This window comes from Oculina patagonica, chromosome 3 (assembly GCF_052425735.1).
Source record: "Oculina patagonica isolate OP01 chromosome 3, crgOcupat, whole genome shotgun sequence".
NCBI lineage: Eukaryota > Metazoa > Cnidaria > Anthozoa > Scleractinia > Oculinidae > Oculina > Oculina patagonica.
This window is the reverse complement of record NC_135760.1, coordinates 18153614-18175852: the sequence shown is the minus strand read 5'-3', so window position 1 is coordinate 18175852 and position 22239 is coordinate 18153614. Positions and strand designations below refer to the sequence as shown.

General features: G+C 39.5%; 2 protein-coding genes across 4 annotated transcripts; one reads left to right on the top strand and one right to left on the bottom strand.

Moving 5' to 3' along the window:
• Window positions 1-1976: 1976 nt before the first annotated feature.
• Window positions 1977-11820, bottom strand: LOC144645416 (syntaxin-7-like). Of its 3 annotated transcripts, none has more exons than XM_078504994.1 (12): window positions 11388-11820; window positions 9758-9817; window positions 8806-8883; window positions 7886-7955; window positions 7530-7626; window positions 7209-7286; window positions 7004-7075; window positions 5977-6023; window positions 5230-5317; window positions 4792-4864; window positions 3723-3805; window positions 1977-2886 (listed from the first exon to the last, which is right to left on the bottom strand). In XM_078504994.1, the coding sequence occupies exons 2-12, from the start codon at window positions 9792-9794 to the stop codon at window positions 2791-2793; spliced, it is 819 nt and encodes a 272-aa protein (XP_078361120.1). In that variant the 5' UTR covers window positions 9795-9817; window positions 11388-11820; the 3' UTR covers window positions 1977-2790. The 3 variants fall into 3 exon arrangements, with proteins under 3 accessions (XP_078361120.1, XP_078361119.1, XP_078361121.1); XM_078504993.1 differs by having other exon boundaries at window positions 11722-11779; XM_078504995.1 differs by having other exon boundaries at window positions 11305-11408.
• Window positions 11821-17119: 5299 nt separating this feature from the next.
• Window positions 17120-19564, top strand: LOC144647531 (uncharacterized). The gene has a single exon (XM_078507327.1). The coding sequence runs from the start codon at window positions 17120-17122 to the stop codon at window positions 19562-19564; it is 2445 nt and encodes an 814-aa protein (XP_078363453.1).
• The last annotated feature ends 2675 nt before the right edge of the window (window positions 19565-22239 follow it).

The following is a 22239-nucleotide window of genomic DNA, read 5'->3' as shown; positions in this document are numbered from 1 at the left end:
GGCTCAAGTAGTATGTTTCTGAGTGGATACAATACAGTGGCTCATGTAAGTATATTTCCGAGTGGATGCGCAGTGGCTCATGTAAGTATATTTCCGAGTGGATACGCAGTGGCTCATGTAAGTATATTTCCGAGTGGATACGCAGTGGCTCATGTAAGTATATTTCCGAGTGGATGCGCAGTGGCTCATGTAAGTATATTTCCGAGTGGATACGCAGTGGTTCATGTAAGTATATTTCCGAGTGGATACGCAGTGGTTCATGTAAGTATATTTCCGAGTAGATACGCAGTGGCTCATGTAAGTATCTTTCTGAGTGGATACGCAGTGGTTCATGTAAGTATCTTTCTGAGTGGATGCGCAGTGGTCATGGAGTACTTCTGTGGATACGATGGTTCGTGTAAAATATTTCCGAGTGGATACGCAGTGGCTCATGTAAGTATATTTCCGAGTGGATACGCAGTGGCTCATGTAAGTATATTTCCGAGTGGATACGCAGTGGTTCATGTAAGTATATTTCCGAGTGGATACGCAGTGGTTCATGTAAGTATATTTCCGAGTGGATACGCAGTGGCTCATGTAAGTATTTTTCCGAGTGGATGCGCAGTGGCTCATGTAAGTATATTTCCGAGTGGATGCGCAGTGGCTCATGTAAGTATATTTCCGAGTGGATGCGCAGTGGCTCATGTAAGTATATTTCCGAGTGGATACGCAGTGGTTCATGTAAGTATATTTCCGAGTAGATACGCAGTGGCTCATGTAAGTATCTTTCTGAGTGGATGCGCAGTGGTTCATGTAAGTATCTTTCTGAGTGGATGCGCAGTGGTTCATGTAAGTATATTTCCGAGTGGATACGCAGTGGCTCATGTAAGTATATTTCCGAGTGGATGCGCAGTGGCTCATGTAAGTACATTTCCGAGTGGATACGCAGTGGCTCATGTAAGTATATTTCCGAGTGGATACGCAGTGGCTCATGTAAGTATATTTCCGAGTGGATGCGCAGTGGCTCATGTAAGTATATTTCTGAGTGGATACGCCGATACCCAGTGGCTCATGTAAGTATATTTCCGAGTGGATACGCAGTGGTTTTTGTAAGTATATTTCTGAAAGGATACGCCGATACCCAGTGGCTCAATAATATATTATTTTTGAGTGGATACCCAGTGGCTCATGTAAGTATATTTCCGAGTGGATGCGCAGTGGCTCATTTAAGTATATTTCCGAGTGGATACGCAGTGGCTCATGTAAGTATATTTCCGAGTGGATACGCAGTGGCTCATGTAAGTATATTTCCGAGTGGATACGCCGATACCCAGTGGCTCAAGTAAGTATATTTCCGAGTGGATGCCCAGTGGCTCAAGTAAGTATATTTCCGAGTGGACACGCAGTGGCCCATGTAATATATTTCCGAGTGGATACGCCGATACCCAGTGGCTCTGTAAGTATATTTCCGAGTGGATACGCAGTGGTTCATGTAAGTATATTCCCGAGTGGATACGCAGTGGTTCATGTAAGTATCTTTCTGAGTGGATGCGCAGTGGCTCATGGAAGTATATTTCCGAGTGGATACGCAGTGGCTCAAGTAAGTATATCCGAGTGGATGCGCAGTGGTTCATGAAAGTATATTTCCGAGTGGATACGCAGTGGCTCATGTAAGTATATTCCGAGTGGATACGCGCAGTAGCTCATGTAAGTATATTTCTGAGTGGATACGCGGATACGCAGTGGCTCATGTAAGTATATTTCTGAGTGGATGCGCGGATACGAGTGGCTTTTGTTAGTATGTTTTTGACTGGATACGCGGATACGCAGTGATTCAAGTAAGCCTATTTCTGAGTGGATACGCGGATACGCAGTGACTCAAGTAAGCCTATTTCTGAGTGGATACGCGGATACGCAGTGACTCAAGTAAGCCTATTCTGAGTGGATGCGCGGATACGCAGTGGCTTTTGTTAGTATGTTCTGGTGGATCGCAGATACGCAGTGGTTCACTCATTTTTATTTCTCATATTCCACACACGTTTGTGAAAGCCGCTCTTGTGCTATACTAGACATTCGTTTACTGTCTGTATTAGGCTAACTGTATAAAATTCCACCTGCTATACGTTTCTCTCTTGTAATACAAGAGGTTGAAACTTGGTCTATCGAAATAGAAAATAGTTTTCTTTCAATTTTTTTTATTAGAAATAGAAAACATATGCAAGTGCAAACTCGAAAGGTACTGTGAACCTGGAACAAGGATGAGCCCTGGTCTACACTTACATTCTCCCAAGCAAAATCTTAGTGTTTGCTCCAGGTTATTTAACATAAGCAACAGTTTTTTATTTCTTTTTATAAAATGCAGGCACGTAAACCGTATCATGGTGCTGTAAGTGATATGTCAAACACGAGAGACATTGTTTTATCTGGATATCCAAGCACCGTCAAGAGAGTTGAAAATACGACGCGCAAACAACATTTGAGGTGTTTGGGTAGCCAATGAAACACTGTGAAGAGTTTTTGATATATCTTCTCAATCGAAAGGAAAACTATGGAGAAAACGGAGAAATAAAATCGTAAAAATCTATTCTAATTAAGACCTGGGAACCGAACCTCCCTCACGGTTATGATTTTCTTTGTTTCAACATGATGAACTATTAATGAGTTTGACAACTATGTTAAGAAAACACCTAGTGGTGGAAAACACCTAGTGGGTCATCCATTCTGACAGCTTCTGTGTTTATAGAATTTATAATAATGCTAAATCTGTTTCCTTGACAAAATGTCTTGAACTCTAAAACCATATCTTAACATTTAATTCTTTACTGATAAATAAATGATGAGACCCAGTGCAGCGGCAACAACAACTAACACCACTAAAATGTAACACTTCTTCTTCCTTGCTGCTTCCTGAGAAGGAAAAGGAAATGCTTGATCAGATCATTAAAAAAAATTTGCAGTGGTGTGCCTGTGATTCTGTTGGCTTTTCAAAAACCTGACTTCACAGATCCCCAACAGGACACAATGTTGTCTCTATAAAATCTTGTAACTCAAATTCTGGTTCTTGCAGTTCACCACAGATGCCCACTGAAATATCCCATGAGCTCTTCTTGTCATATAATCAGATTAAATGTTAAAATTAACACTACAACAATTTGATTTTAATTACGAGCAACAAACAGATCACATATTTGACAGTCATTTCATGATCTTATCATCAGAATGTATAATCGTGTTACAGTTTCTGGTGAGGCAAATTTAATTTGTGCTGCACTGTATAATAAGTGCTAAAAAATCAGTAAACTATCAGTCATTAAATAGCAAATTGAATATTCAGTCTACCCCGATAACTCAAACCCCTGCTAACTTGTTTTTCATTTCCCTTCAAAATTCGAGTTACCAGGGTTGTACTGTAGTATCATAGGCATTCAGTGTATGCAGAAGCCTACAGCTTTATGGTCCTTCACACACAGTACACAGTCTGCACGCATTGCATGCCTAAACCCAAACATTACACTGTCTGCACGCACTGCAGGCCAATAATTGCACTATCTGCACACATTGCATGCCTATAATTGCACTGTCTGCACGCATTGCATGCCTATAATTGCACTGACTGCACACATCACATGCCTATAATTGCACTGTCTGCGCGCATTGCATGCCTATAATTGCACTGACTGCACACATCACATGCCTATAACATTAATCAACATGTAAACAAAAAAATCCTGAAATAACAGTGCCTGGTAATGTTTAGCTTTATTCAACTCATCCTTTGCATCCTCGACATGGACTACAGTGACATTTACATTGTCCTCAATACTATCTGCAAAAAATAAATAAAATCAAGATAAGCTTTCCTCATCATTTGCCTGTATTAACACACTCAAGACTGAAGGTAAGAGTCCAAGATACTGCTAGAATTAATTGTGCCATCAAGGTGCAAATATGGGAAAAAGTCAGTGATAAGACAATAGCTAACCTACATTTGTCCATGAATGATGAATGTCATAGTTTCATGATCAGAGATAATTAACAGATAAAATCTATTTTTCATGTGGGGGGAACAGGGGGGTCTGAACCTCCCGCCTCCCGTACCTTTGGCAAACTCACGCTCTTCCCGTACCTTTTACTCCCGCCTCCCACCCCTTTCCGTAGCTGTTCTCTCCTGTTTGTTCCATGTCCATTGCAAAATATAATGAAATGTTACGAAATTTCACTCGTTTTCTCCCGGTTCCTGCCACCTTAAGAATCCCGCTTCCCGCCCTCTCTCCGCTCCTATAGAATCCTGCTTCCCGCCCCCCTGTCCCCCTCCACTTTCACTTAGTAACCATTTAAGGATAAACCAAAAGAATTGTTTCCATCTTGCAAACTTAGACAATGATGCTCAGATTATGTGGCTAGTATAAGCAGGTTAATAATATTATTTAATTTTTTAACAAACTGCTTCAATCAATTTAAAAACTTCTAAACCATGTTATTCTCAAATGTCACTAAGGGCTGGCCACCAACTACTTTCACCAGCTGAAAGAGAACTTAAATCTGGCTGAAAATTCACATAAAAACAAAGACTTGGGTAAACTTTTAGAGCTGCCAAGACCAGAAAACCATCTGGGCTTGCTAATGAGCCAGCTTAGTGTTTTCCTAGCTACATTCCTGGTTATTTTAGTCAAAACAAAATGATGTCATGTAAGAGCTGTCAGTAGTGCAAAATGGTGGTGGTGTTTGTTTGCAAGGTGCTGTAGTTAACCAAAGTTTCCCTATACTACAAGCTACCTAGAAACACCGATGAATCAAAAGTTTATACTGTACCTAACATGTCACCCTGTTCATTAACCATAGTGGCAAGATCTCGGAAAATCTCATTGACATCAACAATATCAGCCTAGACGAGTAAAAGAAGAATACATTACATGCACAGATGTATAAATACTATCATGGTAATAATAAAAGTCTACATTGTACTCGGAAAAAGACAATCATTCTGTACTTGGAAGCAATTTATTAATAATTTATTAGTTATATTACTTATTATATTTATGTTGTTACTCATTAATTCTAAATTTTCTTCACTCATTGACAGCCATGATCGAAAGGGCGAAGTAAACGTGCCTTCATAACCTAAGAGCCCGCGAAAATGTAACTGGAAGTGATAGTTAGAGGGAATTTCACCGGAAGCTGGTGAAGACTTACGTAACAAGCTACATAAAACCATTTATTTTTGCAAAATAAATATCCTTTTTGTTATACCTCAAGTTGCCTAATGGCCCTTTCCCTCTCTTCAATCAATTCTAGTGAGACTTCTTCTTCTGCTTGTACTTGTATTCCATTACCAGTTCTAGAAAGAAATTTAACTAATCGATCAATCAATTTATTATCAATAAACATTGATTGATTGATTGATTGATTGATTGATTGATTGATTGATTGATTGATTGATTGATTGATTGATTGATTGATTGATTGATTGATTGATTGGCTCAATGAACATGTCAGTTGTCTGTTTAATAGCTCAGGTATACAAAATAAGAAACACTGTCTCCCTAGCTCATTGTGGTAACTGATTGAAGGCTACCGGTAGTTTATTTAGCCTCATGGCTAAATATTGATGCAGACTAGAATACCTTATTGTTACTATTTTTCGCTGGAACTTAATTTTGCGAAAATGGAACGGGCATATTTTGCGGGACTTAATTTTCGCGATTTGGCCAAAAAACGTAATTAAAATAAAAAATACAATAGAAAACATTTGAAATAAATTTTTGCGGGTCTTTAATTTCGCGATTTTTTGAAAACCGCGAAAATTAAGTCCCGCGAAAATTAGTAACAATAAGGTATTACTGCAAATATTCAGTGAATAAAAAAAATCATTAATTAAATAAAACTAAATATTTACTTAAGAATGTAATGGTCATAATGAAACATATAGATCTAGCAATAAAAAGATTGAGTAAAATTAATATTATGCTATAACATAAACTGAAACATACTAAATACCTGTCGTGAGCTGCCAAACTATGCTCATCACTATATCCACCCACTCCCTGCAAAACATTAGCATACAATTATATTGATTCAATTATTACTGACACTGCCATTCACAGGTTAATTAACTAACAAAAAAGGAAAAATGCTGTAAATTGTACATTCTGGATTAATAAAAGAGGAATAAAACAGAAAAAAAAAAAAAAAAAAAAAATAGAAAAAAATAAAAAAATAAAAAAAAAAAAACAAAAAAAAAAAAAAATAGAAATAGCGTTAATAAATGTATCGTTAATTTCCTATAATAATAGTTATCTAGATGGACACAATAAATGGCCGGAGGTAGTTCTTCAATCCTGAAAGCAACTATCTCTGGCTACTGGCAATTTTTTTTAAAAAATTTTTATAAAAAAATTTTTTAACATTAAATAAATTTAATAAAATATTTTTTTAAAATTTTAATATTATTTTATTTATTTTATTTTCTTTTAAAAACCTCTAAGGGGAAAGTCAATAAAGTATGTATGTATGTATGTATGATTAGGGACAATAAAGCTCACTTAAATGCTGGGGGAAGCAGGGTTGCAAATAATTTTTTTCACTTGAAAGGACATTATGTCCTACTACTAAGACACCATCTTGGTCGGACAAACAAAATTGTGGTCGGACAGACTTTTATTTATTGTTGCTGTAAAATGATTTATGATTAAAAAATTGTCCGGACATTACGTCCGACCACAATTCAGATCTCGTCGGACATTAGCCAATTTTGGTTGGCCAATGTCCAATGACCGACTGTTATTTGCAGCCCCGGGGTAGCCTGTGAAGGATTAGCATCTCCCATCCAAGAGGACACAGTAGTAAATATTGATTAAAATAAACTCTATTAACATAATTTGCAAATTGCCATGAAAATTGGAGTTTTACAGCACTAGCCTCTTCAGCCATCAAGGTCCAAAGCTTTTTATGTCTATTACATTTACCCAAGAAACTCACAAAATACTTTTATTGGTTATGCCTTGCTATGCCACTGTCCACTTACATTTGGAGTTGGCATTCCTGCAGACATCGATCTGGCCCGTGAGACATATTCTTTCTCTTTCTCAGCTGCAACCTGTTTTAAGCAGGTAAAAAAACTAATAATTTTTCGGAGCTGGAAATACATTGTAACAATGCTCTGTCAATCATGCAGATAACTCAACAGTCATTATAATCTACAGTGGATTTTTATCAAGACTCTGACTCACCTGCTGAACTTTCTGAAAGCTGTTCAATGCTGTAGTAAAGTTTTCTTCTAGCTTTTTCACTTGTATTTTTCTTTGATGCTATTAATAAAAAAGAGTGATAATTAATTTAATGAGTTTGGATGGTTCTTTCCATTTTTTTTTAATACTGGTATATAATTCTTTAAAAAAGTAATGGGTTTTTTATCAGGGTTGGTGCCAAGAAAATGCCATCCTCTAAGAGCTCAAAGTCCATTTTCAAGTAAATAAATTATGATGACCAGTAGTTTTACATCTTCTTCAAAAAAATATTTATTTTTTATAAAAAATAAATGCATTTCATACTCTATCTGATGGTAAATCTCCAAAGAGATGAGGCAGCTGCTTCAAGAAGGAGTGAGTTTCCTTGGCAAGCCTTTGTGTAGCCTGTTCTGTCTGTTGTCTAAAATAAAAACATTGTAGCGTTCATAAGCACTGACAATACTTGGAGTCAGCTAGCAGCTCTCGCAGGGTCTCATATAAATGGCTTAACAGCCCTCAAGAGAACAATAGAACAAACAGCAGAACAATGTAGCAACTGAGCACTACACAAGAGGGCTAATAGAATTACAAGCTTAAGAGAGCTGTTATACCACAGAATATTTGATAGGTCAAGATGTCAATTCAGAGGGAAACTGATTTAAAGTGCTGTCACAACTTACAGTTTGCTCTGTAGCTGTGATTTATCCTCTGAGGTGCCCAGTTTATCCACAAGCTTTTGAATTGTGGCCACTGTTGATTCAAACAAGCAGCAAACAATTTTTTTGTCATAGCAGAAAGTGACACATGCTATACTTTGTTAGACTGAAAGTGTTTTCTTGTGTCTGGAGTTTCTGGGAAGCTATAGATTTGTTGAGTTCCTGAAAGATCCGTGTTCAACCATTATAATTAGCTATGCTATGTAAATAGCCAATTTGTCAGTCTTCTCCAACAATGCTTTCTTTTTAGTCTTAGGGTCAAGTCTTTTAGCTCACCATATTAGATTCACTGGGGACAAGCTTGAGTAGCATGCTTAAAAAAAAAAAACTGAAAAAAGCTGGCTTGTCATAAATAATAAAAATTAAGGCAGAAAGCCAAGGTATGTCTACTGTAATCAACACAAAATAATGTTTACAACTACAAAGGTCCAAAATGTTTATCTCAGGTTAACTCAACATAATTACCACTTTCCATGTAAGTGCACACTCTATACGCTATTATTAAAAACTAGTGCTCAATGGTAAACTTAAGATAATTTTTTAATCAACATAATTACCACTTTCCATGTAAGTGCACACTCTATACGGTATTATTAAAAACTAGTGCTCAATGGTATTTTGCAATTCCTGCGTTTTGATTGGTTAACAGGCAATGGTATACGAGCTCATATACCATTGACCAAAAATATGGTAGCCGAAAAGCGTGAACTAAAAAAGCTGGGGAGCTCAAATATTGCAATTCTTTGGGCGTTTTTTAATAAAACAATATTAACTCCACAAGCGCGCATTGGATATGAGATGGTAGATAGCGAACGAGGCGCATATATTATATAAAAATAAACTTGATGAAAACAAAGAGTGTATTTTAATAACCACTATCATACCATTTTTGTTGATGGCTTGAATATTATTACTAACACAGCCACAAAGCCTTCTATACTCTGAGGCACCACCTTTTAATGCTACAAAACAAAATACAAATTGATAAATATTAATAAAAATAAATCTTGACTGACAAAAATCATACAAACTCCAAGAACCAGTTACTTATAAGCAGCCATTTGTAGTGTTAAATAAATAAATTTAATTTTAAAGAAATCATAATATGCTGAGAAAACAGCTATTAAAATATCTTTTGCCACGTTCTATACTCTTCCCATTTGAAATTTACCCTAACCCCCAAAAATTCCAAAATTGATACTGATGAGATAGCTTTATACAGAATTCTTTAGAACTGTTTCAGAAAAGTTGTTTTACTGTAAAAATCTTTTATTAGCAGAGGAAGAATAAAGAGGAAACACAAATTTTTAATGGTTAAACCAATTGTAAATAAAGGATATAATGAATAAGTTAATTAAGCTTGATTTCCAGCTGCTTTGGGAAAACAGCTGGAAATTGAGCCTATGAATAAGTAAAACAACTTTGTATATTCATAGAAAAACTGGCAAAAACTGACATATTACAGTGCGAATCTCGGCAGGGATCGCTGGGCGACCTGCAAGTCAAAACTGCAGACCTCCCTGCTCCGCGCTCTCTCTGTGGCTCGCGGGGGCGCGCCCCCGCTGCTGTGGGGTGGCTCCCGGCGTTTGCAGGCCGGCGGGGGGGCAGGGGGGGTGTGGAGTGGGCAGGGGTGACTTGTTGTCTCTTCTTCGCTCTTGCCGGATCAAAACGGCCTGGGGTCCCCTTGAGTCAACTTCGTTCTTGCGTCATTGTCTGACGGTCACTCCTTCCTTCATTGGTTACTTTCCCTTCCCGCATACGCACTGTAAATACTATTCTGTTGTTATATGTAAAACTAGAGTTCAAACTACAAAGCAACATAATTTAATAGATTACCAGTGCTGGAGTTTGCAGAGTATTCACCAAAGGACATGGTGTATGTTCTACGTCTAAAGTCTACAAAATAAAGAGCAATAAAAAAATTGTTTAGCTGTTTCCTGTAGATGGCTTGCCAGAGTTAATTATTTCCCACTGAAAATATAACAAAGCTAAAATGGGATTTATTTACTGACAATAAAATGTGGACATGTACATGGAAACCAGTCTACTTAGACAAGATACATGTACATTATGACACCTTTGAAGCAATGCTGAATTGTAAATTGTTACATGTACTGCTTTCTATACTGGCTTAAAATAGTTTTTGATAAATCTGTTTTCATCTTTGAAAGTCTCTCTTGCTCATAATAATCATAATAATAATATGATGACATAATGTGATTGCGCGATGCAGTAAATTGTGCCACCTAGCCCACAAATGAAAACTACTCTCCACTAGAGTTCTCAATAGCTCAGTGGTTAGAGCATCCGCCTAGTGTACAGAAGGTCATGGGTTCAAATTCCATCTGTGAAGAATTTTTTCTGAGTTCTTCTCTCAGAAATGCACGTCATTCCATTTTTTTATCATTTATTTACTCTGAGAGAATTATATGACTGTGTGATGCAGTTAAATGTGCGAGTTCAATGGCATACTTTGTTTGGGCGATGCAGTTGTTGTGTCACCTAGCCCACGAATGACCACTGCTCACCACTAGGTTCTCAGTAGCTCTGTAGTTAGAGGGTTTGACTAGTGTACAGAATTCTGTGGGTTCAAATCCCATCTGTGAACTCAGAATTTTTTCTGAGTTCTTCTCTCATAAAAACACGTCATTCCATTATCAATAACGATAATGATGATGATAATGATGAAACAATGATGATGATGATGAAAGAAAGCTTGGAAAAGAAATGAGATAACACTGGGCACTGTTTGGGATGTCATGGGTTTGATTCCCACCAGGGTTCCCAAAGTGTACACTGCACCTCGTGGGGGGGGGGGGGGTCCCAAGAGGGTTTTGAACCTCCTGCCTCCCATGTCTTTTACTCCCACTTCCCGTAATTTTTACTCCCGCCTCCCACCCCTTTCCATAGCTGTTCTCTCTTCCTTGTCCCATATCTATTGAGAAATATAAAGAAATGTTGCGAGATTCCACTTGTTTTCTGCTGGTTCCTGCCACCTTAGGGATCCCGCTTCCTGCCCTCCCTTCTCCTGCTTCCCATCCCTTTTCTCTTGGGATCCTGCCCCCCTGTCCCCCTTTACTACCTCGATCTTTGATCTCAATTTGAAAACTTAAAGGTTTACTAAATTTGCGATGTTATAAATAAATTTAGCGTCTTGCAAGTTTAAATGTTTTTAAATAAAAAGATCATGAAGTTTGAATCAATTCCGCTTAATGAAAAGTACGTCAAACTGTGCCATTTTATCACAACAATATTCGGTATAAAAAAAACCCTGCAAAAATCACGACACCATTGATATCATAATTAAGTTAAGCTTATGTTAAGCCCTATAAAAAAAGAAAACTTAACTAATGTGATCGCTTTAAGGATTGTAAGATTCTCACCTTAAACCTTGCAAAATCACTCAATTTTAGTATAAAACGAAAATTTGCATCGCTGTAATCTATCGTTTTGGAAAATGACTCACTTGCTATTTGTGTGAGCGGTTTTTGAAGTGGTCAAGTGACGTCATCTTCCGCGTTTTCCTCGAAGGCGATGCGTACAAGCTCGTCGAGAAAGACTTTGGTTTAATTTTTCCTTCGCCACCACGCGTTGTTCGAGAGGGAGAAAACAACACAGAAGCAACTTTTGAGTGATTTCTCATCATGCTAACTTCTCCAGGATTTTCTCCGGGTCATCCCCGGAACTACACTGTCACTGTCGACTAAGAGGACTATTCTCGTCGCAGGTATATTCACTCCTGGGCGTTTCGCTGTCGAAGAGAAGTGTTGCACTTGGTAGCACTACTGAATTCTCGTCACCTTCATTGTCCGCCATGTTTTTAAACCTCGCCAGACTGTTCACAGTCCCCTATTTTCCCGTGAAGTCGTTGTTGAGTAGATCGTTGAGTTCGAGGGTCCGCCATCTTGTTTTCTGAAAGACGAGCGAAAACTGGGTAGAGTGTAAAATGATCGTGCGCCCACCCCCCTGGGTGTGGGGGTGGGGGATCGGAAAAAACTGCTGAAGTTACGTCTACCCTCTTGAAATATCTGTTTTATTTGAGCTTGAGGCTCAAAGCATCAGGTTTGCGGAAATTGACCAATGAGTGATGTATATTGTAAGAATAAGAAAGCCACTCTGGTTAAACGTTTTGATTCGCACTCTACCTGTAAACTTTTTTCTTTTCCTTAGTAAGTTGGTATGGAAAAATTAGAGGTAGAGAACGGCTTGTATCTGAAGCGAGGGGAAGTAGAATGACGGAAAATGTAAATTGAAAACCTTACAAAAATGAAAGCGAAATTCACTTTTATTTCGCATTTCGTGAATCGTGCTTTGAACTGATTGACTTTTTGGTCTTTAACAAAGGCAAATAAAACGTGGAAAGCCATTTTCTTTAGTCCTCTACGATTTTGTACCCTGTTCGTGTACCAGCTTTAATTGAGATAAACGGCACGCAATGCATGCAGAAGCGATGACGTTTCTCTTAAATAATTTTCAGGAAATTTGTCAGAAAAATTAACATAAATAAAAGAAGCTTACAACTTCTTCGTTGAATGTTTGTTCGACAAAGGTTGCGTTATCTTGTGGCGTAGCATCCGATAAATGATACAAGGTCACAAACTGATTTGAAATCGAAAGAATTGAAGATTTCTGTTTGTTAAATCTAATAGAACCTACAAATAATTTGTCTCTTTCGTTTATACTTTGTAGTTAGTCCTTTCTAACTGCCCGGGAGTATTTTGCTTTGTGTTTTACTCGGTGATTTCTCAAAGTTAAACTTAATTTCTGGTCAGGTAACGTTTATTCCTAAAGCAACAACTGCGTAGCGTCCTGTAGGTGGTGACATAACATAATTAAAATTGTAATTGACGCTAGAAGTTTCGGTACAATTTTACTGACGTTTCGGCAATACTGCTTTCATCAGGGTGAGCAAAAAACTAAAAGCACCGTTCGTTAATTGCAGTCGGCCCAGTCGTATGCATACAATATTTTAAAAATAGATTTAGCCAAGCCTAAAAGCGGAGCTCCCCCTATTATTTACTTCGCCCTTTTCGCAAATCCTAATTTACTGAACAATTACAGGAAAAATATAGCACCTGAGCCCGCGATCCAATTTAACCATTACTTGATCAGCGGTAAACTTCAAAAAACATTCGACCTCGATGAGCTCTACATGTGAGCCCGCGATATGGACATGTGATACTGGTCAGCGGATACCTTGTTTTGACAGCTGTCAATTACCCATGACATTTCTAAGCTAGGGGACAGACCATGAACGTAATGGCGCTCCTGAAAATATCGCCGTAACCGTTCATCAGTAGGATGCCTAAAATGCGTGCAATGCGTCACGCTTAAAAAGGTTCCGCTTTCTTAAACCACAATGACATGACATATACCTAAAGCAGGAAGTCTTATTGTCATTTTTGTCTACCTTTTGTTTGAAAACGATCTAAACGGCACGTTTTACGCTTAGCCTCCAGCTATAAACAAACTTTCACCAATAACAGGAAAAATTGCTGCTTTGTATTGTAAATAATATATTGGCCTGCTAAGAGTTGGTAATTTCACTTTGGTCTCGCTCTTTGCATTGTGCGTCAGGCGATTCTTTCCTCGATCACATTTCAGTCGCAAGCCATATCAAAAAACTTTCTTGGTTTTTTACCGTGTCAGTACTCGGTAAGTAAGCAGTTGTTATACATGTAAACGATTTGTTTTGCGTTAGATATATCGACATTTATTTCGATCCATTACTGGCTGCACGTGATAATTAAGGTCGGGACAAACTTGGCGAAACAAGCCGCTGCGACAAGGCTCTTGACACGCAGCAAATTTATTTTGGAGTAGTGGGAATGCGAACTTGTTTTCCAATTCAACATGGCAAAAGTATATTACTGGTCGCAGAAGTGTGCGCACGCTGCGACAACGCTGCTTTCGCTCATTTTGCTGATTTTGTCGCTGTGATCAATCGTACGAAGTTTGAATTTGTCGCAGCATTTGTCGCAGCGACAAAGGTTGTCACAATGTCACACGAGGCAACATGTTGCAGCAACTGCCTCGTCCCCAGGCGTCCTCCTCCTTGGTAGTGCACGGTGTTCGCTTGGTGTTGCGGGACTGACGTACACGGTTTGCTTGGCGTTGTGGGCCTGATGCGGAAGGGAAAACGGACGCGGCTCGCTCCCTAACCATCAACCCCCGCGCTCCCTGTTTTCCCGCCTTACCGCCTTTGCCGTCCGGCCGACCGGCGCCTGGGGACGAGGCAGTTGCAGCAACTTGTCGCCGCGGCATTCTGCAGCGACTTATCGCCTAGTGATGTGTCCCGACCTTAATGCCAAGGGAATGTGAATTGTGTCTTACTTAAAAACGCGAAATTAAAGTGATTCAAAATACATATTTTTGCATAATCGCGAAATTTAAATGTCGCGAAATATGCGCACCTCAAAATCGCGAAATTAAAGTGTCGCGAAAATTTCATGTAATAAGGTACTTCAACTACATTATAATCGACGAGCTAAGTTATAAACCTTCCCGCGCTATCCGCAGATAGCATAGTAAGGCTCTTAAACATGACGGAAGTCAGTGATCATTGATGTAAGAAAAGTTAGCTTATATTATTCTAAAAGGAAACTAAAACAAAACTAAAAAAAAATCCTGAATTCAAAATGGAAAATAGCAATAAGTTTAAGTTAATAATGAATCGGCAAATAAATTCAGAAGTATTCAGACTATTCGACCTCCTATATTATTTCGTATTTTTCTTCGTATTTTTCTTTCGTATCTTTTCTTGTTAGCTGGTTAGCATTATATTAAACGCGGGGAGAGAATTGTGAGAAAACTGGACGACAGCGAAAAACGAGAAGAGTGAGGGGCACCCTTCGCTCGCCGTTCTCCCCGCGCCTATTTTTGCGTTAAAAAAGAGAGGCTGTGAACAGGGTATAAGTATTCGATCTCTATGTTTTCGTCGGCGTTTATATTTATTTTTCTGTGACGAGTATTCAGTATTCCTGGATTAGAAAATTGAAATACCCATTAGTCAAGGCAGTATCATTAACCCGCTTAAATTCCCATTTGTATCAGGTTGTCGTACTTAAAACTTATTTGATGCTCAATATAAGAGGTGGCTTCAATAAAAATAGTTTGCCGTTCAACGATAAAACGTTTGCGCAAAATTATGAATGCTTTGTTGCTTGACCGTTCTTACTTTCATGAGTTTAAGGTTAAGCTATGTTATTGAGTAAAGGCAACAGTAAGGCAACCTTAGAAAAATTCAAACCAATCATCTTTTCATCAAGCTCCATTTTGATTTCTGGGATTTTGTAGTGTGATTTTTGTGCATTTTGCAAATTAAACGAACGGAAACCAACTCGTGCATGCGATCAGCGTGATAATTTTCGCTGCGTCATCGTAAAGTCGAACGTCCGCATTCCTGAACGTAGTTTTCATGCCTGCTCAATCAAGCAAAACCCCCTTTTATTAAAATACCCGGTAGATACACCAAAAATGATCATTAGATTGAAAGCACACTCCATGAGGTATCAAGATGATTAATCTTGCCTCATGTTATTAGGTAAGTGATTCGGGGAGTCATGGATTCTTGATTCCTGTATAGTTCGGTTGATTCAATCGGATTTTAGTAGAAACGCATCCGTGTTTTATGGGAAATCCGCGAATCTGATTGGTTCTCCCATTGTTTTCTACGCTGATAGAACACAATCGCGCGCGCGTTGCTCTTAAAAAGACAATTATTCTCGACTTTTGGCTTACAAGTGCATAAAGTTGTAAGTTTTGAACTTAAACTTTTAGGAGTTTCTACTAAAATAATGTACATACAAAAATTATTAACTAGACTGTCCACAGCCTCTAGAGTTTTCAACGCAAAAAAGCAAACGAAGCGAGCGCGCGGGGGGACGGGGTTGGCGTCCAGTTCTCTGGCCGTTCTCACCGCGCGCTCATCGATCGAAAAAACACGAAAAAATAGCCGGCTGTGAACAGACTATTATTAACAAGTATTCACATGATATTTCTAGTGCAATTTGGGATAATCAGCACTCGAAAATTGTTCACACTACAACTCGCACTGGAAATCATGTGATTACCTATGCAAACAAGAAGACTACAAGGAGCTGGAGGAGTTTGGGGAGGAGGGGGGGGGGGGTTGATAGTTCTCACAGATTTATTCAGCGATGCTAACACTTTCCGTTTCTGTTCATTCCTCAATCTCATTTTAGTGGCATGCCAGTTTAGCCAAATTCAGTTTCCATCCCTTTTTTTCCAGTTTTCTTTAATAAAATTGTAGAATGAGTGTATTACAGTCAACTCTCTCTTAACGGACACCTCTATAAGACGGACACCTCCATAAGACGGACACCTGGTTATGGTCCCTGCCGTTTTTTAGTCATTTTACTGTAACAAAACTCTTTGTACAACGGACACCTCTCTAAGACGGACAACGGACACTTCGAAACCGCTAACGGACACGCACATAAAGTTATTTTTTAGTGAATAATACTTCAAAACATGGTATCGACATATATGATAGTAAGTCAACGCCTTTAGAATACCAAACTTACCAAAAACAATCCACTATAACGCATTACTTCTCTGCGCATGGGCAGCAAAGAGGTAGTTTTATAATTATAGTATTACCGTTTGTAATGAGCAAATGAGTCGAATTCTGATATTAGTTTTGTCCCACTTTTTAGGTTTTGCTAAAGTAAGCGACTTAAAACAGACGTATATCCGTTGTGCATAGCCGTTAAGCTTTATCATCTCAAAATTTCTGGTGTCAGGTTACCTCGACTCTCTATACGGCGGACACCTCTCTAAGACGGACAGTTGGGGCCGGTTCCGACGGTGTCCGTCTTAGAGAGAGTTGACTGTATTACATTCCATTGTCATTTTGGGTTACTGTTGCAGCGCTTGCTGTTTCGTTACTTTCTCACTTCCTGAGTAGAGAGTGAAATTGCGGATCTAAGATGGCGGATGTATTGACGCGCAATGACGTTTGTTATAACCAACAGTTAACTGTATCGTCTTGTAGGGCAAGCTCAGGTCCATCTACTTAATACACGATACTTTTAATGTGTCTTATAAGAACGAAAACCTAAAGGTGGTTTCCCCCCACCCTCACCCCTTGTATTCGGTAGGGGTATGAATTCATCCGAGGGTAACGTTAAACGTTGCTTTAAATTTGTTCCACAGTTGTCAGTTTAGATCAGGCGAATGGGACAAAAGACATCTCGAAGAGAACTTGTTGGTAGGTTGGATCTCGTCCAAGCAGCCAAGAACCAGCTCGACTTTCTTGCACTGGTCGATGAACATCCTAGTCTGTTCTCCGGCCCTGTCCTTAAAAATGCTATTAGAAGATATGAGCATCTTTGGCTGCCTTTAATATCTCATTACCAAAGCATGCACAAGAAGACTGACTTAGCTGCCTCTCTGGACATCGCTTGGGTCTGGCACGTGCACATGCTAGCACCACAACATTACGAGCAGGATTGTAACAACATCGTATCTATGCTGGTGGACCACTGCCTACTGACACCTCAAAAGAGACAAGTCGGCCTCCAGCGAGCAAAATCTGTGTGGGAAGAAACATACCCCTACGAACCGTTTGAGATCAACGTTGACGAAGACCCGTGTCTGGTGCAGACTTACAGCTCAAGGATCAAGTACAACCTTGAAGAAGCTTGTCAACGTCAATTCAAATTCTATTACCAGGTGTCTCTACCTCATTACCACGACAGCAGGTTCCTCAAAGATGCTGTTGATCGATACATGAGCCATCTGCGTCTAAAGAAGAACAATCCAGATGTATTCTTGGTTCCATGCTATGACTTTGATCTCATCTGGCACGCCCATCAACTGCATCCAACAAAGTACAAGCAAACTACAACCAAGTTACTTGGAAGAATCCTTAAACATGACGACTCTGTAACAGATCGGACAGCAGGGTCGAAGTTGTATGATTCTGCAATAAAAACCAGGGAAATTTGGAAAGAGGCAGATTGTAGTTTTGACAAAGCAGGAGCTATGTACAGAGGAGATCCCCCAGATCCCAAAACAGCCAAACACGAGCAGTCGGTTCGTGCTCCCTTTGCGGCGAGTACAGAATATCAGATTCACATAATGAGGGCAGAAGGATTAAATTTTGACGAAGAATACAAACCGATTTCGATCCAACTGGCGGATCTTAACAAAACGTTAGTGTTTTCGCAAGACTTCACGAAGAGATCGGCATGTCCAATATATTCCATTCCATTTATCGTGGACGAAGAAAGCATGTTGGAGTTAGCCCTTTATGAAGGGACAGGGATCGAAAATCTGAAAATTAAAAACATGTCAGCGATTATCAATCTGAAGATTATGAGTCGCTTACTTGAAGTGAATGGAGCAAGACCATGGACCAACATTAACCGTTATACTACTTTAGACGTTGGCGTAAGCCAAGAGAGCCGTAGAGTAAGACTTAACCTTTACGTAGATTTTGCAAGGTTCCGGGAACATAGCATCGCTCTCGAACCCTGCACTTCCTTTACACAATTTGATCATCCCGTCAGGGTCCTCAGCTGTCCCAAGTTGATGCTGTCACCAGAAGACATGACAAGGCCACTCTTGTTGTGCGAGACGTCCACTCATCGTATTCTGGATACAAGACTTGGAAACGAATTATTTCAGTGTCGTGTAGTCCATTCTGATCAAGGAAGCAATCCGTTATCTGCAGTGGAAATCGTAGATCTTGATGGCGAAGCTGTAGCATCAGCCCACGTCCTGAGTCCAACTGCCCTTCCACACATCTGTACCATTGAACGCAAGAACGCGTGCATTTTTCTTGACGATGTGTGCAAAGGCGAGAGAGTTATGCTAGTGAGAGGTGAAAAAGATTATGGTGTGTGCATTGGTAAATGGAGAGAGATGGACACCACTAGTGGAGATGAACCAAGCTGCTTTGTGGAGATAAAGTTCTTTAGACTTCAAGGAAAGCAAGGTTGGTGTACAGTACGCAAATTCAAAGGAGGCTTGTATCAGATAGATATAAACTCCGACAGTTTCGAATTCATCACAGTTGATTTAAAGGAAGGCATTATTACCATATCTCCGTTTTGCCAAGACATTCCAGAGATTCTCGCCCTTGCTGTTTCAGTGTCAATTCTGTACCTACTGTGTAAGCCGTACTCTCCAGAAGATTCAAGAACGCCGTGGCCTTGTTATCATATACACAGACAAGCTGATCGACTCTCACCAATAATTTTAGCTGCAGGGTACTACAGCACCATGGTACCTACAAACACTGCACTGATGTGCAAAACTGCCCTGGGTTTTCATGATGGTCCAAATTTGAAATACGCAAGCTATGATCTTGACAAAGAATTTGGCTTTGAAACGGAAGAGGAAGTAAGGAGAAGACAACACCCGATAACACAAGAAGAAGTGAAGAGGAAAGAGGAAATGAAAATAAGAAATCGCATACAAGAAGCAGTGAAGCTGAGAGAAAGAGAGAGAAATGAGAAGAGAAGACTAAAAGAAAAAAACAGGAGGCGAAAGGAGAAGGAGGAAAAAAAGGAGAGAAGAAAAGCGAGAAGAGAAGCGGGAAGAGTGAGCTCCGCAGGTTACGGAGATGGCGGTGGATGTGGTGGTTGTGGTGGTTGTGGTGGCTGTGGAGGTTGAACGAGATGCCTTGACTATCACGCAGTCTTCCTTAGCAGTGCTAAGGAAGACTTCTTACTAATTCATCATTAACCCCCCTTGGACAAGCTGTTTGGCCATTTTTGTTGCATATAAGACTGCAACATTTTCAGGTCACATGAAGCCACTGACGTGACCTGAACTACAGGAATTGGGATTTTTAAAAACAGCTTTGACATGAGAAGTTTAATATCAATGATTAAAGAACAAAACGAGCGTTCATGGATCCGTGTAAGTTTTGTCGCTCGTAATCACGTAGCTGTAATGTATGAAGATTAATAAAATGATCATGAGCTTAGGTTTTGTTATTTTATGTATCCTGCCTGTTGTCCGTCTGAGCTCCCAGACTTCTTAAGCAAAATGATAGGAAATGGAGAACTAAGTTTGGTACGATTTGATCAAAGTGATTTTGTTTTATCCGGCGACGTGGTTACTCTTTACTGCCTTTCGAAGGGTTTTATTCTTACTCGTATGCCAACCCAATTCCCAATTCCCGATTCTGTGTGGATTGCACGTGCAACTTCAAGCGAACATAATGTTATGTTCCGAGTCTTTTTACACGGAAAACTTTCGTCAGACTAATAAGGGCGGTTTTCATTTGTCAGAACTGGCCGGCCAGACCGGTATATTCGAGAACAGAATTTAGAATTCCGTTATTAGTCAGATTTGTCAAATCAGTCAATACATAAATATTATACACTGTTATGGTGGAATTGTGGGGGAATCTCGTGGAAAAGGCCCATTTCGATTTCAAAACAGGCCGGCTAGTTCAAACAAATGAAAAGCGCCTTAAGTAATTACAGCCACTTTGGAAATGTGAATAAAACATTTTATTACAGGAATTTGCCTATCTGCTAACTATTTACAAAAATCCAAAACGAAATGCTTGAGTCCGTTGGGTAAAAATTCGCCCACAACAAACTTCCTTGTTTGCTAAACTGCAAACAGCCAAATTCGAGTAAGTTTTCGCTTTGCAAGACTTCATTTCAGCGTATATATTACTCGAAGACGCTGGAGTATCGACGACTGTTTGTATTTTTTCATTCATGCAGTTCCAGAATTCAAACTAAGGAGAAATTTGTCCGTCATGTCATGAATTTAGAGTTGTAAAGTTGTAGAAGAGCCAGTGATTTCACCCGGCGGGTACTCCCATATGTGGGCTATATTGGTATGTGCCACTGGATTGGGTATTGTTTTTGAGGTTCTCGGTCCTTAAATAGGGTAACACTTCTGTTTCTTTTGGCATTGTGTTCCCGGTGTGATCCTTAGATAGGGTACCTAATTTCTATCAGCTAAACTAAACGCACAGCTAAACGAAAAAAAAAAGGTATTTTAAAATTGAGCTTTCTGTTCAAGTATTAGTAAAGCAATTTTATAAAGATTTGTGTTTTGCTGTGAACGGTTAGCCGTTATTTGGGTCGTCACGGAACGCTTCTCCTCCCCTTGAATAGGGTGTCATTTTTCGGTTTTGGGCCTTAAAAAGGTATCAATTTTTGCTTTCGTTATCCTTAAATAGGGAATAGGGTCAGGGTTTAAGAACCTTCGCGACATACCCCTATCCGAAATTTACGGGAGTACCACCCCCCCCCCCCCGGGGAATTCTGTTGTAGATGTACGTATTGTTGAACGGTACAAACTGATGGGTTACAAGCTACACGAATTTTTGGGCCGCTGCGCCAAAAAAGGACAAGTATTTATTTTAGGACCGATATTCTGATATAATTACGGTAAAATATAACAAAGGTTTTAATGTACAACTCCTGATAACTACCCGTTATTTTCGCATCTGAAGACCACGCACAGGGTCTGTGGAGGCCCTACGCCACGTTAAGGTAAAATGCCGGTTATCAGCCCTATGCTTGTACAACTCCATGAGCGTTTAGGTGGAATCATAGGAGCATATGAAGGAAAGGAAAGTGGGGGGAGCCGTTTGGAAATGGACTCGTAAGTGATGTATATTGTAAGAAAGCCACTCTGGTTAAACATTTTGATTTCCACTTTGCCTCTAATTAAACCTTTTTCTTTTCCTTAGTTAGTTGTTTTCGTACTTGGTAGGTAGTGAAATTCGGGAAGTTTGTTGTAATCGGAATAGAGTCGTGGAGTTTGCGTCGCTGGAGAAGGACTCACAACTCGACAGTGGCGACAGTCAGTTCGCATAGCTCGCCGTTTTTCTCTTGGCAAGATATTTTTCTGTACTCCATATACAATTCCCCTTTCTCGCACTGCTCCTCTTCGAAGGCAGCTAGTTTAGCAACATAGCTATGACCTGGAACAGTGTTTCTTATTGTTCGGAGCATCGTGATACTGCTTCATAAAATTGCGGTTATAGAAGGGAGGGTTGCACTTCAGGTTTGTCAGTCACCTTAAGGTGGGGGGGGGGGGGTCAGGAGTTTTATTTGTAATAAATCGCAAGGGAGGGCCAACACCTTTTTTGAAAAAAAAGATAAAGCAAAACAAAATTCCTCCCGAGGGAATGCACTGCGCGACGAGTCACCTGTTGGGGCTATCCACACGAATGAATACCTTATGGGGAGGGGTGGTGTTCGTGTTCCTTTAAAACATTTTCCTTGTTCCCTGATTTTGTCGATTTTTGTGATCCCCTATCCCTAAAATATCAGAAACACAGGTTTTGTTACGGTGTGCCCAGCTTAAGCTTT

Excerpts from the sequence above, each read along its gene's own strand:
- LOC144645416 (XM_078504993.1), bottom strand. Across the intron at positions 7,287-7,529 it reads GAGATTTACCATCAGATAGA|CATCAAAGAAAAATACAAGT; the intron begins GTATGAAATGCA and ends TTTTATTAATAG. Across the intron at positions 7,076-7,208 it reads GCTTTCAGAAAGTTCAGCAG|GTTGCAGCTGAGAAAGAGAA; the intron begins GTGAGTCAGAGT and ends TGCTTAAAACAG.
- LOC144647531 (XM_078507327.1), top strand. The coding sequence starts at position 17,120 with ATGGGACAAAAGACATCTCGAAGAGAACTTGTTGGTAGGTTGGATCTC.